General features: G+C 41.8%; 2 protein-coding genes across 5 annotated transcripts in view; one reads left to right on the top strand and one right to left on the bottom strand.

Moving 5' to 3' along the window:
- The window catches only part of SLC26A5 (solute carrier family 26 member 5), a 36,939-nt gene extending 28,096 nt beyond the window's left edge, over window positions 1–8,843 (top strand). For 3 of the 4 annotated variants that reach the window (XM_015884615.2, XM_015884532.2, XM_015884447.2), the window contains 9 exons: window positions 177–254; window positions 955–1,050; window positions 2,269–2,375; window positions 3,493–3,562; window positions 4,542–4,634; window positions 5,339–5,461; window positions 5,936–6,148; window positions 6,429–6,483; window positions 7,028–8,843. In XM_015884615.2, the coding sequence (XP_015740101.1) occupies window positions 177–254; window positions 955–1,050; window positions 2,269–2,375; window positions 3,493–3,562; window positions 4,542–4,634; window positions 5,339–5,461; window positions 5,936–6,148; window positions 6,429–6,483; window positions 7,028–7,170 (978 nt within the window). In that variant the 3' untranslated portion in view covers window positions 7,171–8,843. Of the gene's footprint in view, window positions 1–176; window positions 255–954; window positions 1,051–2,268; window positions 2,376–3,492; window positions 3,563–4,541; window positions 4,635–5,338; window positions 5,462–5,935; window positions 6,149–6,428; window positions 6,484–7,027 lie in introns of those variants that run through there. The other variant, XM_032442337.1, reaches the window with a different exon arrangement.
- Window positions 8,844–9,283: 440 nt separating this feature from the next.
- Window positions 9,284–15,185, bottom strand: PSMC2 (proteasome 26S subunit, ATPase 2). The gene is made up of 12 exons (XM_015885306.2): window positions 14,972–15,185; window positions 14,833–14,870; window positions 14,042–14,123; window positions 13,773–13,872; window positions 12,950–13,081; window positions 12,493–12,565; window positions 12,255–12,350; window positions 11,870–12,034; window positions 11,294–11,381; window positions 10,295–10,497; window positions 9,652–9,748; window positions 9,284–9,568 (listed from the first exon to the last, which is right to left on the bottom strand). The coding sequence occupies exons 1-12, from the start codon at window positions 15,039–15,041 to the stop codon at window positions 9,411–9,413; spliced, it is 1,302 nt and encodes a 433-aa protein (XP_015740792.1). The 5' UTR covers window positions 15,042–15,185; the 3' UTR covers window positions 9,284–9,410.
- Window positions 15,186–15,276: the final 91 nt, after the last annotated feature.

Genomic DNA, 15,276 nt, shown 5'->3' with positions numbered 1-15,276 from the left:
GTCTGGGCCAGAATAGGAGGCTGCATGACAGTGAGAATGGACAAATTGAGTGGGAGGGATCAGAAATGACTCAACCAGCCTTTTGGGAAGCGCAGGAAGCATTGGCTCATGAGTAAAACTGCCCTTTTGGGGCAGTTCTGGCTATTCAGATGTCATTTCTTGCTTATTTTGTTCAGATTGCAGGTGCACTCTCTTCAATTATGGTTCTGTTGGTAATTGTGGCGATTGGATACCTCTTTGAGCCACTTCCACAGGTAAGGTAGTTTTGCCTGCTAAGCACTGCGTGTCAGTGACCAGAAGACAGCTAGTACTGCTTACAACAGAGATTATGGAGTGGTTGATGAGTAAGCAGACAGTTAGGGCTTGGTTCAGAAACCCTTAAATTTTGTGTGGATTCTTGCTGTAAGTTAGACTTACAATTAATAAGTATTCTGCAAAATACAGCGTGCGGTTGTTATTAATATTAACCATTCTGGACTCAGTTTTTAAGATATAATATTGATATCTTCAAATGATTCAATGAATGAATCAAATGTGATTCCTGTTCTGTTGTTTCTTGTTTGTTTGCTTTCTTAATAAGAGATGTATAGTGGTTCACACCCGTATGACTGTCACTGAATTTTTACAAGGTATAGCAGAGAAACTTGAATTTGAGATTACAGTCCAGCTACTTCAAGTACTGCAGGCACTATAAATGCAACAGCCTGAAGCTCAGCAATGCATGATTTCTCTTGCCAGGAAGGAGAGTAAATCAAATTGTACTGATTCTGGGTTGCCATTTCTGAAGCAGGAAGAAAAATATATTTCTGCTGAACTACTTGAAAAGTTGTTTTTTAAGCTGAACATCTGCAGTACACTTATATAAGTTTTATGAGCACAGAAAACAATTATTTTGGATGCTTTGAAGCAGGTTTCTTTTGCTTCTGAAAATAACATTTTTTGTAATATTCCTAGACAGTGCTGGCTGCAATTGTAATGGTGAACCTGAAAGGAATGTTTAAACAGTTTGGAGATGTTGCACACTTCTGGAGAACCAGTAAGATTGAACTGGTGAGTAATGCTCAGCTCAGAGCATATATTTAACTGTAATAAATGTGTTGCTTCCCTTCTCCCTATCCTTGAAAACGGCATAGGAATTACAAATCGGGTAGTAAGACATTAAATACCCTTGGAGAGTGATCTGGCGCAGACAAGAATGTTTTTGTGCTTGTTCAACAGCTTTTAGCTCAGGTCAGAAGTAGTTTAGTTGTGGCAAAAGCAAAGCTTTTGCGGTGTTGCTATAGGAACTGTACTGAGGGCTGTAGAAATGCCTGAGAAGAATGTGAAATACAGAGTAACAGAAAACTACATGAAACTATTTGTCATCTTTTAAGACAGACCAAAAACCTGTCCTAGTGATTTTCTGGATTCATGTTAGTTTGTTATTGACCCGAAGTAAGATGATTTGCGATTTGCAGCAGTGTCCTTACTTCTGGGGGAACGTGGAAATGTGACAGAGATCTCAGTGTACTGACACATAGGTAGTCCTTGGCCCCATGGATCAGATACCCAACCTCAGGAGTTAACTGCAGCCATATATATATATATTTCCAAAGTTCTAGACAACCAGAGAAGTAAATCCTTGAGATCATCAGAATGAAATGGTATGTCCCCATTAATGGCTTGAGCTGCTCTTTGAGATCTGTGAAATAATTCTGCTGGCTTAAAAGTGGAGCTAGTTTCTATATGGTATGGCACAGAGACCTTAGCACATTTGAAGCACTGAGTTCTCTCTTTTTCAGTGGCAAGCTCCTCAGTGTATATATGGAATCAGGTGTCTCATCCAGGCAAATACCATTAATTGTCCAGAAGTTCTTAGGACAATCATTCTTTGTGTATTTTATTTATATAGCTAAACAATTCACTCTGCAAATAGCAGGTTTTGCAACAACTGCTCAGTAAAAGATGGAAATAAATGAGAGCTACTTTTGCACACCTTATATGTTTCTTAATCCTTCAGAGTTGGGAGTCTGCTGTTAACTCAGCATTCCTTGGAGAACAGGACTTGATGCATTGATTAATAATGGGGCAATTTGTCAGATGTTGTTAGTGTGCCTTGAGCTTTTACACCTTTTTCAAAGGTTAAGGCAATTACAGTCTGCTATCATGACGAATTACATCATAGCCTGTTCCTGATCAGAAGAGATTCATAGGCTTCAGGCTGAACTATGCTATTGTTTTTGTGTTAACAGAAGATGCATATTAATTCAGAGCTTTTCTTTGTTTTAGGCCATCTGGGTGGTAGCTTTTGTGGCTTCTCTTTTCCTGGGACTAGACTATGGTTTGCTTACTGCAGTAGCATTTGCAATGATAACTGTTATTTACAGAACACAAAGGTCAGATTTCTTCTTTATTAACATCAGTGTTTGTTGGACTTCTGTGTGGTTTTGTTTGTTTAAGGGATGTAAATAAGCGGCAGACCTTTCCTCTCCCTTCAACTGTGTACAGTATAGAATCTGCTTCATAATGTAGTTCACAGAGGACATGACTCATGGCCCTGATCTGGGGTTCAAATTGTATCTTTCTGAGAAAAAAATTTCTAAAGAGCATGAGAGCTGCAATTTCAGTCACAGATGGCAGCTTTGATCTCTTATTCACTTAATCTTGTGTATATTGTTTTTAATGTCTGAAATTCGGAACTTTTGGTGCTAGGTTCAGTAAATGATTACCTTTTCTGTGCACTGTCGCAGTCAAACTAAAGCTGTGTCAGATTATCACTAGCTAAATATTTACGTATTTTATAAAGAAGTTATAATTCATCAAAGTATCCATGCCCTTCTAGTTTTTCACATCACTTCTTCTTGCTCTCGGTTCAGAGCTTTTAGTTGACAGTAAAAGTTGTCTTCCAGATCTAGAGCAGGATGAATTCTTGCATGTGTGAATATTACTTCACCTGTTACATGAGGCCTCTATGCTCAAGGTGTTGGTTATCTAGATGGAAAATCTGTAAAAGTCTTCCTTTCCATCTGTGTTGGCATGAAATTAAATCCTGAGATTTCTACTCTGTATAAATAAGCGTATTCTTCTGCCAGCTGCACGTGGTTTGATCCCTGCAGACATCATGGTACTTTGTGGTCATGCTGACTCTGAGCTGGGAATGTTCATCTTCTCAGGCATGCTTGTCCTGGGAGCAGGCTTTGTGGAGTTGCAGTATATTTTGTGCCAGTCTGAGCTGCTGTACTCGTAAGATAGTCAATGAAGTTGCACCAGTTTAAACCAAAGAAAATTTACTCTGTAACTCCACATGCTGTGGCCACTAAATATCACTAAGTAGCCCCTTGATGGCGCCTTGGTTTGGTTTCTTCCACAAACTACTCACTGCATTTGACCACATTTAGATAAAATAGTGGCAGACAAAATGACTATTTAAAATAAGATGCAAAATAATTTAAGTACTTGCTTTTCTACTTTTTAAGTGATAATACTGAAATGTTTGCCTCTATTTCCCTCCAGACCTCAATACAGAATCCTTGGTCAGATTCCTGACACAGATATCTACTGTGATGTGGAAGAGTATGAAGAGGTAGGAGTGTTTTTGTGCATGGTTTTACATATTGGAACAAAGATGACTGTGGCAATTGTCTGATGTGCGCCTGCAATATGCTTTCAGGAAGCAAATAAATGTTAATAGGAAAAGCCATATTGCTTAAAATGCTATCTTGTCCTGTATGTATGTCTGACTAGGAGATGATCAGAAGTAACCTTTACACAAATTATCATTGCGCTGGCCTAGTACAGAATGGTAAGATTTGTAGAAGTACCACTGCTGAACCTGCTGTGTATACAATTGCAAACAAAGCCAGCTTCTTTAATTGTGTGACAGTATTAAATGAAATCTATAAGCAACAGGACTGTTATTTAGGACTGAACCACAGAATGGCTTAGGTTGAATGGGACCTTGAAGATCATCTAGTTCCAAACCCCTGCTGTGGGCAGGGCTGCCCCCCACCAACTCAGGCTGCCCAGACCCCCATCCAACCTGGCCCTGAATGCCTCCAAGGATGGGGAACCCACAGTTTCTCTGGGCAGTTGTGCCAGGGCCTCACCACCATCCGAGTGAAAAGTTTCTTCCTAACATCTACCCTAAATCTCCCCTCGTTTAGTTTAAAGCCATTCCCCCTTGTGCTGTTTCTATCACACCGTGTTAAAAATCAGTCCTCCTTCTGCTTGTAAGCTCCCTTTGAGTAGTGGAAGGTTGGAATGATGTCTTCTTGGAGCTTTCTTTTCTCTAGGCTGAACAAGCCCAGCTCCCTCAACCTTTCTTCACAGAAGAGGTGCTTCAGCTGTATCTGTCTTTGTTATAAACAGAAGTGTCACAATGCATTGATTCTGTGCAGTATGACACTTGGAGGGATGGAGGCTCTGATCTTCCAGTTGGCTTTGCTCACAGCACTGCTGACTATCCTTGATACATGGCTTTTGGGCTACACACTTACAAGTATCCTAATGTCTTGTACCTATGCAGGCAATACTTAACACATCAATGCTTTTTCTTACCTTAGGTTAAAGAATATCCTGGAATAAAAATATTTCAAGCTAATACATCACTTTATTTTGCCAATAGTGAGTCATACACAAGTGCACTGAAGAAAAAGGTGAGTAAAGCAAAACCTTTAATACCTATGTTTTGAAATTTCAAACTTTTTTTTTATCTGAAACACATCCATCTTTCAGGCCCTTCAATGTAGCCCCTAGTGCAGTGTTTCTCTGGTGCCTCCCCAATCATTAGTAAAATAGGAGGTGATCCTGCAGCCAACTGCGTCACCTTAACAAGCAGCAACACGGCGGGGTGGGGAATAAACAACATACAGAGTATGCTTCACCTCCCGCCTATGTCTGGCTGAGTGGAATGGCAGTAACAGAACTAGCTGAGGACAGAACTACCTGACCCGCTAACAATTACAACCTTTCTAATTTCTGAACTGTTTTTCTGTAGCTCCCTTGGCGAGTCTTGCACAAAAGAGGTGGGTGGTGCTTCTTCAGAAAGCAAGAGCTATTAGCGAATTATGTCCACATGCACTTATCTCCCCTTCACTTTCTGCACTCAAATCAGCATTCTGTTGAAATACGGCACTTCTGATCTCAAGAGAAGAATGTTATGCATCTCTTCTTCATCTTAGCACAGTGCTTGCAAAGATTATTCCTTCTTCCTTTATACTGTTCTCACTGCCACCAAGGAACACTGAATAATGCAGGCATCTTCAGCATTTATGACAGTGATGAATTCAGTGCTAATTGATACTTCAGTGTCATCCTAACAAGCCGAATCTTGTCTGATCCTGCTTTCTTTTCATGCCAGACTGGAGTGGACCCTTGTGCCATATTAGCAGCAAGAAGAAAAGCCCAGAAGAAGCACGCCAGGGAGATAAAGAAGGCCAACAAAGTCAAAAAGAAAGCTGTACTGAAGCTAGTGAATTCTTCGGTAAATATTTACCTCTGCTTTATCATGATGCTCTCTGGTATTACTGTTCTTGTTTATACAAGATACTGGGTGCTACTCAGGTAGGAAAGCTTGGAATACAAGCATTGTAAAGTGTGGACAGACTGCTAAGGAATAGTGTAAGTGTCAGAGGATCGTGACTGGAATGGATAACCGTGTTGAGCCTTAGTTACATTCAGGTGCAGCGTTAGTGGGGCAGAGCCTTTCACACTGTCAGACTGTCTCACCAGTGCAGTGAGCAAAAGATGGAGGGATCCCACACGTTTGGAGTAATCATTCAGAAATAGGATATCATAAAATTAACTCAAATGGGAAGCTGTAATAAAAAAATGCCATCCATGCTGTTCTGTTGATTCTGGAATGAAAGGCTAGAAGAACATATGTGTGTGGAGACCAAGGGGATTTACACTGGCTGAGTCCTGGCTATCATTTAATTGTATTTATCTTTTCTCACAGTCTAATGATGTGGAAGCGAGCGTAAAACATGAGATAGCAAATGATGGCTTACCTGTAAATGGCAAATTTGCACTTGTGGATGCTGATGTACAAGATGGGTCTCCTGATGAGCTTGAACACTTTGTGGAGCCCAAAACAAACATCCACTCTTTAATTCTGGATTTCGCCCCAGTGAACTTTGTGGATTCAGTTGGAGCAAAAACATTAAAATCAGTAAGTAAGGTCTCTTTTTTTGTTTTCTTTTTCACAAACATAGATAATAAGTAAATTAAGTACCTACCAGGGAACCTGTCCTCGTGGGATATAAATGTCAGCTTGGATACAAGACAGTATCTCATATAATCATGACTTTAATTCTGTAGCACTATAAGTTTCAGCTGAGTACTGGGGAATGTGGAAAGTGCAGCTCTCATGGTAACCAGCTTACATCTTCCAGAACTGCTATGTGCACAATGATATACCCGTGTTTAACTTCAGCTTGACTCTATTGCAGGTTATAAAAGAATGCAAAGAAGTTGGTGTCTGTGTCTGCATTGCCAGCTGTAGCGGTGAGTTGAGCTTTTTGTGTTACCTTTTTAGGAATGATTGTATTTCATCTCTTTTCCTCTGGCCTTGAATTTTCTGCTGCCGGATGCCTCAGTGGTATCAGAGCTGATTTTGCATTAAAATTGGATTTGGGGAAGCACAAGTTCATAGTCTTCACTTTGCTGAAAGCAAAGCATTGATGTAATGAGTTCTCCAAGGACTAGACCTTGCTCCCATTTATTTCCAGCGGGCAAACTGTGAATGGCACACACATTGTAGCTTGCACTTGTTCTAATAGCACAATAAGAAAAGCTTGAAGTGTTCTCAGCTTCAGTATTTAGAACTGCAGCATCTTCAGCCAATAACAGACCTCTTTGTATGGCTAGAAAGGAGGATTACAGTATTTTGGAGTAGAAGAGTAATGATTCACCTGGATGTTTTAAATGTTTTAAGTAGTGACAAGTAGGACTCCATGACTGTTGTGTCTTTCTGAGATACTGTTGTTTTCCATCTTTGTACTCTGCTTTGTGCACTGATGCTGTGCTTGTGGGTTTTTTTATGTTGTAGGCCCGGTTATGAACGAGCTGACAAGACTGAATTTTTTTGATGACACTGTAACAAGAGAGCTGCTGTTTCACAGTGTTCATGACGCTGTCCTTGCTTGCCAGGGGAAAGACAGGTCTGCTTCACAGACTGCCTTAGACCACTGAAGAGTGGCAACTGCAAAATGGACGTTGGATTTATGCTGATAGAGACTTCCTTTTGAATATTCAATTTGCACAGGTTAAAGAGCGCCTGTATAAAGGCTGTCTGTATCTACGGGTATAGAGTGGGGCTTACTTTCTGTAGGAAGAGTGGACAAAGAATTGGAAGCCTTCGTGCTCTTGATGTATTTTTTCCTTCAATCAGGGTAGAGCCTTTCAGTGACATGACCTTACAATTATGCAAGATGAGAAAAGTTGATGTACTATGCTACAATCAGAGTCTGATAGACAAGGTGACATTCCTATTCCTGTTGAGAAAATGGGCACTTTAACTCACTTGCAGAAGGTAACTGTTCTGCAGTTCCAGTGTACTGTACCGGTGTCTTTACAGGATTTTCTTAAACAACTTTTAAAGCCTGATGTCCACATCTGCATACCACAGTTTATATTATATATATAAACTAATACTCTGCCGGCTGGATCAATGAATTCACACTGGTGACATTAGCTGCTCTTCTTTTTTAGTTTCAATGGTACCATTTTGTTTCTTTTACTATCTAACCTGTCCCAGAGGTACTGATCCCTTCATTGCCCAAGTATTTTCACTGTGAGTTTCATACTAGAAAACCATTGTTTAATTATGACGTTGTCAATATGGTACTTGCACTGCCAAAACCCATGTATATCTTCTAGAAAATAATACAACTCACTTTCAGCAAAAATTATTTTGTCCTCATGTTGAAGACAAAACTTGTTTACGCCAGGAATGAGGCCTGTTAAAACTGACTTAAGAACTGATGCCCCACGTGCAGTCTCTTAAGCTGGAATAGAAGGTTGCGCAAAGACTGAAGTCTCAGAGGTCCAAAAGAGAAGTACTTTTCCATTGCCTGAGATGTCTTTCTACCTACCAGCACAGCTGCTTCTGCCTCGGCTTTTAAGTAAGTGTTTGTGAAATAGATTTCAGTAAACTCAGAAATGCATTTGGATGTTTTTAATGGAAAAGTAGGTTCTTTTGTTTCTTTCATCTTTACAACCTGGCCACTGTAGTACTGTTTAACTTCAGGGTTAAAACATAAAATATGGAAACAACGCAGGCAAAAGGATGCCTGTTATTCCCCAAACTATCAGTATGAATCTGGTTAGAGGTAGGAACCTGGAAGTGTTCCTCTGTGAGCTATTTCAATAGCACGTGGGCAGTGGAGGAGGAGGGTCAGTGCCGTTTCATTTTGCACCCTCAAAGCAAAGCTCCTGTGCATACAGAAATTCAGATGACTTCCTCTCTTCTTAGTTCAGAAGTTGCTACTTTTTATTTTGGTTCACGCTGTTGCAATTATGGTTTGCTTCAGGTAAACCGAGTTTCCCAAGAACCAAGGGAAACAGGAGGATGTTTTCTTCCCTTCAAATCCCCTGGCGCCAGGGATAGGAAGCTTTCTGCATCAGAAGATACTGCTTAGCTGGAGTTTGAAGTATGAATGCACGTTAACACAGTGTGCGTTTACTTATTAAACAACTTTGGGTACATTTTATAATGTTTACTAGTTTAACAAGCCTTTGTATCTGCATACAGTATATATTTTTCTACTTTCAGCTTGTTGCAGCTTTGGTTTTTAACTACGTAGTCTCTCCTGTTCACATCAAAATCCTGTCAGATTCTAAAATAAAGTGATTATCAAGACTTGTCCAAACTCTCCACTTTGTCTCAGCAAGACACTGCATGTGGGACAAGCCAACACTGCAGGACTGGTGTCTGTTGTTAAGGGGTGGGCTGGGAAGGGTCACCATTGGCAATGCAGGCCCTTCCAGGCATCAAATCCAGCATGCAAACATCAGTGCTTCTGAAAAAGAAACCTAACAATAAAAAATTTCTCTCCCCTCTCTCTCTCCACCTCCATGTTGGCAAAGTATCTTGGAGGTGGTTTGGTACAGTTCATTTTAGCAGCCACGTACAGTCTAAAGTTGGTCTTGAGAAGTAGTTGGTAGCATTTTTTCTTTCCCTTCTTTCCCTTTTAACGTTGTCTGCTATGAGTGCTGTTTAACTGTAAGCTATGAAGGATGAGTACCTAATCAAGGTCACCCTCTGTGTAACAACATATCAAAACTCAGGAAACAATGCAGTCACTTTAGGAATGTTTGGAATACCTCATTTATTTCTAGCTTGCAAGAACAAGCCAGGAGTTACCACATACACACAGATTCTGGTTTCACAGAAAATTTAACTGCAGGAACAGGTAAAGCACTCCAGGATATCAGTTGTAGGTCATATAGCGAGGAGTAGCACTGAATTTTGCGTAGGATTTAATGACTTTGTTCACTGCTTCTAAGAAGTCTTTCTCAGTTGCGATTTTCCGGCGCGCTCGGATTGCAAACATTCCTGCCTCTGTGCAGACACTGCGGATCTCAGCTCCTTTCATAGAAAGGACAAACAAGTTCAACACTGACCACCAGTGGGGGTGAAGCATACAATGGTTACATGAAAATTCAGCTTACCTGTGCTATTCGGACACAGCCGAGCCAACAGTTCAAATCTTATGTCCCTTTCAACACTCATTGAGCGAGCGTGTATCTTGAATATGTGAGTCCGCCCCTGGAAGAGCACAGAAGACAGAAGTGTTCACACTATGGAAAAGGACACAACCCGACCTGCTCTCAGTGCAGCTGTCCCCTTCCCCAGCAAGGGCAAATGGAAAATAGAATTCTTACTTGGTACCTGACTACTGCTTCCTGTGTCTGGACTAGAACACTGGAGCAGTAGAATACTAACTGTCCATGAAACTGAATTACAGAAATAACTTATAGAGTTCTACTGGGACAAGTATTTCAAGAAATCTCTCAGAAAGAACTAAATAAAACACATTCCAACGTAAGGACTAAATTACCAGTTAAAGGATTATCTATTGAGATAGAAATATACAGCAAACATATCTACAGGTTCTCTGCCAGGGATGAAATCTGGGCAGTGTGAGAGAACTTCCCTTGGCACATCTTTAATCCCCCAGATTTCTATGGAATTTCACTTAAGTCAGGAGTGCTGATTTTGGTAACTCCTGTAAAGTGCTTCCAGACAGCAATGTCCCAACTGAAGAAACAATGGTATCAGAAAATATTTGGCAGTGAAAGAAATCATTCTGACCTCAAGATCAGGCAAGCTAAACTCTATCTTCCTATCCAACCTCCCAGGCCTCATCAGAGCTGGATCCAGGGTATCAGGCCTGTTTGTAGCCATCAACACTTTGATGTTGCCCCGTGGGTCAAAACCATCCAACTGGTTGATCAGCTCCAGCATCGTGCGCTGCACTTCGTTGTCACCCCCAGCACCGTCATCAAAGCGAGCACCTGGCAGAGAAAACACAGAACAGCAGAGAGACCTTCAGAGTGGGCAGATATCAAAGCTGCTGTGTGTGAGAATGCAGGAAAAGAGTATTTAAATTACACACAAATATTTGTGATGAGTTGAAAGAAGACGTGAAGGGGTTAATTGGAAATGACACACACAGTAAAAAGTGAGTGGCAGTATCTGTCAGCTATAATAAACATTGTGTTTAATGGGAAATATCAGTGATAGGTGGACAGCGGGACTGGATGATCTTGGAGGTCTTTTCTAACCTTGGTGGTTCTATGTTTCATCCTTAATATTAAAGGGACCATTTCCATGCCTAATCATGGACCAAATGCTGAGATTTATGAATGGGTTGGATTTCTGTTTTAACATCTCCCTTCAACCAAAGTCTACTATTTCAAGACTGAAGTACTTCTTTATCTGGGGGAAGGAGGGAAGGAGACGTGATTTTTAGGCAGCAGTACAGGTTTGGTACGTAGTCTAAAACCTGAAGGGGGTTTAAGTTAACAGTACTTTTGCCAAACACAGAGACTGTAAGCTAAAGTTTAAGTTATCTGGGTGTTTCAAACATGTTGAGATAACTTCTCATCTGGGCTAAATATGTTCTAAAACTATACAAACCACTTCTTAACACCTTCTCATGCTGGTAGTAGTTCTGCTAAATACATAGAATATTTAGGTATTTACAAGCATATTTCTTGAAATGCAGCAAGCAGGATAAAAAATTAAGGCATGAAAGGAAAATCTGCAAGTTCTCCCATGAGGTCAGAGCTCCGCATGCTGCACACATACCTCCAATGGCATCAATTTCATCAAAGAATATGAGACAAGCTTTTTTAGTTCTGGCCATTTCAAAGAGTTCACGAACCATTCGAGCTCCCTGAAAGCAAAAGGAACGAAGACTTTGTAACAGATTCAAAGCACATTAAAGGAAATACACCAAACTTTTCATGCCTCCAAACAATTCTAGTGTCCAATGATGAAACTCTTTTATTAGTATAAATACAACCAAATAAATCGTATGGCAATTTATACACAAGAGACAGATTGCTACTGCTGAACTCAGAAAAAGAACAGATGACATCAGGGCCAACTGAAAAGCAAGTGGTGGAGCTGGGAACAAAATCCTCATTCCAGAGTCCTCCCAAAGTACAGATTACACCCCACACTGCAAAATCCATTGGTGACAACATAATTCATGCGTTTTAATTGACTGCCCAATCTACACCCATCTGTCTGACAGTCCCTCTGCCCCCCTTGTATCTCCAGCATGCTACTATGTTCACTCATCAGAATTAGTAGGGTGCCTCATCCCCAGAACTGGAAACTTCAGATTTACTCCTCATTTCATTAAGAATTGGCTCTTACCTCTCCCACATACTTCTGCACCAATTCAGATCCAATCACTCTGATGAAGCAGGCATCAGTTCTGTTAGCAACAGCACGGGCACAAAGTGTTTTGCCTGTACCAGGTGGCCCAAACAAAAGCACTCCTTTGGGAGGCTCGATTCCAAGGTTAACAAATCTTTCAGGCTGCAATGGTGAGAAACAGAAGGCATCAGAGATTACAATTTAGAAAATCATCGGGGAAGAACAAAACAAACCAGGCTAGACTGGATTTCATCAGTCAGAACTAAACCTCTTTTCATTTGACATTTTACATACAGCTTTATCTTTTCTTGCTTTTCAAAATGCTAAAAGATGATCAGCGTCACTCTAAAACAATTAAAATTCCAACCTGAAGGTTACTTACGTGAAGCAGAGGGGTTTCAACCACCTCTCTGAGCTTTTCAATCTGCTCTTTACAACCACCAACATCGCTGTAAGTGACATCTGGTTTTTCTTCCACCTGCACAACAAGAAGACAAGTGAGCAGTTAACAGCTTGATGCTGCATATCTCTGTAGGCTTTCAACAGCTGAGAACAAAACTGTAAGTAATCAAAATTAGCGAAGTAAAATAATAATAGCAATAAGTAAAGGCAGTTCTTACTTGCATCATGGTGACAGTGGGATCAATCTTTGGAGGCAAGGGAATGTGGATTTGATACTTGTTTCTATCCACCCTGGTGAGAAAATATACAGAACAGTTATTTTAACACCAGTTAATAAACCTGTCATGAAGAAATAACTGCAAATTAGTAGAAGCTGAATTGTTAAACCATTCTTTTCTCTGGCATCAAGATAACCCAGCCCTCAAAGCTAACAGAACAACCAAAGACTAGAATTCCTTCTGCAGAGGATCTTAATATTTCAAAAAATATTATATTCCAAAAATACTAATTCCAAAATATTTTAAAGACTAAACTTCAAAATATCCCAGAGAACGAATTGGCAAAATATTGATTCTGAAGATAATACCAAATGGCAGCTGCTGATCTGTCGAACTAATGGATCAGACGAGAAGGCTTCAGCCTTCAGTACAACTTAACACAAAAGATTTTGCTTACCCAACTCTCATGCCTTCCTCGATGTCAGTAGGTGCCACCTGGTCACTGAGATCCACCACAAATTTGGCAAACTGCTTGACATTGATGATGTACTTGGGATCCTCAGAGTCTGCGTTGATTATCTTTGTACATCTAACACACAACATACAATTAACATCATCAGGAGAAGAATTCACTGCCCTGCTATTTGTGTAAGCATCAGGATAGAGATGGTGGATATACTCTCCAAACACACTGAGAGAGCTACAGAACTTGTGATTCTAACATTATAGCACCGTACAACAATAACAGAAGCACAAGTATGAAAGACATCTGTATGGAAATGGTTAGGTCAGGGCTTGAACTGGTGACTGAGCACCCAATGAAGGTTTGTGGCTGGCCCAGGGAGCATAGGCAAATTGTTTGCACCTGTGCTCCCACATGAGCAGAAGGGGTGGAGCCACCCTGGGCTCATATAAGGGCTATAGTCACTGAAGGAAGCGCATCTCTTAGATCTAGGCTGCTTCCTGAGAAGGGCCACAGAGCCCCTTCACCAGTCAGGTGAGTTCAGTCCTTCTTTCTGTATGTGACTATCAGTCTATCTGCAAATGCCTTGCCTGGTATATGCCTGTCAGAAGCAATTTCACTTCTTCATAAGCATAACAACATCATATAGCATATTTTACATACATTTAGTATGCTTTTTTTGATACAGTGGTAAAAAGTACTTTCAATTTGCACAAAATATGACCCTTCTTCAATAAGAAAAAGAGTACGTGAGTTATAAATGGCATTTTTAACACTATGCAACTCTACCGCAAGGACAAAGAAAGAGTCCACCCACCTGGCAACCTGTAAAGGCTGCTCACTTTGCAGAGTTTGCTTGTCTGCAGCCAGATCCCAGAGGGCAGGAGGAGCCAGGCCAGTGTCTGATTCCTTAATTCCTGGGTACAACACAGACAAAGTGAGGAGGAAGAAGCAACTGGTGTGTCTTCAAACATCACCTTACACACAGGTTAGGAGGAAGCTTTCTGAGATCTCTAATTAAACACAAACATCTGTAATGAACTTCTTACTTTCTGTAATGAAAACTAGGTTAAGAAAGAAAGATACCGGTGAGCTCATTGATTTTCTTAAGCAGCTGCTGAATATCATCTTCTACTTGCTTGATCTGCCTGGAGTACGTGCTCTGACCCTGGAAAAGAAACAGCACATTGATTTTTGCAAATCAATTTCATGTTTGGGAATAAGTGCCAATAACTGCTGAGCATTGAGATATTTGACAGAAAATAAAATTCAGGCTTCTGCCAAGCATATTCACATCCCAACATACACTAAGTGGCAAGTTTCTTTATTCTGAAGAGTTCTTTCACTGACCCACAGTGGAATCATTCGAGGTTGGAAAGATCTCTAAGATCATCAGTCCAACCTATGCCTACTAAACCACATCCCTCAGTACCGCATCTACATGTTTTCTTAACATCTCCAGGGACAGGGATTTGACCACCTCCCTGGGCAGCCCGTGCCAGCATCTCACCGCCTTTTCTAAGACGAAATTGTTCCTAATACCCAACCTAAGCCTCCCCTGGAGCAACCTGAGCCTGTCCTATCACTGTTACGTGAGAGCAGAGACCAACTCCACCCTCCTCAGCCTCCTTTCAGGCAGCTGTAAACAGCACTGAGGCCTCCCCTGAGCCTCCCCTGAGCCTCCCCTTCTCCAGACTGACCCACCCCAGCTCCCTCAGCCACCCCCATCAGACCTGTGCTCCCCACCCCTCCCATCCCCGCTGCCCTTCCATGGACACACTGCATGGCCTCCATTTCCTTGTCGGGGGCCCACAGCCGAACACAGCACTGGAGGTGCGGCCTCAGTGTACAGCGAGCAGCATATACGCTTTACTCACGTATGTCTTCAGCAAGGCGATATCTCCTTCATCCAGCGCTGAAACGAGACAAGAAACACTAAAGTTACCAATTCTAAAAACAAAACGGGAGCTCGTTCTGAGGCCGCGTTTGCGCTTTGTTTATCCCCGCTCCCCTTACCGCGGATGGGTTTGTCCTCCTTCTCCTCCTCCTTGGTCTTGCGCTGATCCGCTCCCAGATAGTCCGGCATGATGAACCTTATCGCCACCACCGCCCGCTCCGGAAGGCCGAGCTGTGCTGCGTAACGCTTCCGGGCCGCAACGCCTCCTTCCTGCGGGCCCGGCCCGGCGGTTCCTCCTCGGAACGAGAACCGAGGGCCGCTCACAGCCAAGTAACGCACCGAACTGCCGCCTCCCCCTGCGGAGGGCGCTCCCCTCCGGGCCCAGCCCCGCTTCACGCCTCGCACCGCCCCCGACGGCCACACG

Source organism: Coturnix japonica, chromosome 1, assembly GCF_001577835.2.
Source record: "Coturnix japonica isolate 7356 chromosome 1, Coturnix japonica 2.1, whole genome shotgun sequence".
Classification (NCBI taxonomy): Eukaryota; Metazoa; Chordata; class Aves; order Galliformes; family Phasianidae; genus Coturnix; species Coturnix japonica.
This window is presented reverse-complemented; position numbering and strand designations above follow the sequence as displayed.

What these genes read in the sequence shown, in the direction of transcription:
- PSMC2 (XM_015885306.2), bottom strand. Translation starts at nt 15,041, where the DNA reads ATGCCGGACTATCTGGGAGCGGATCAGCGCAAGACCAAGGAGGAGGAG. An exon ending in GAAAATCAATGAGCTCACCG is followed by an intron (nt 13,873 to 14,041) that starts GTATCTTTCTTT and finishes TGTTGTACCCAG; the next exon opens with GAATTAAGGAATCAGACACT. An exon ending in GCTGTGTCCGAATAGCACAG is followed by an intron (nt 9,569 to 9,651) that starts GTAAGCTGAATT and finishes TTTCTATGAAAG; the next exon opens with GAGCTGAGATCCGCAGTGTC.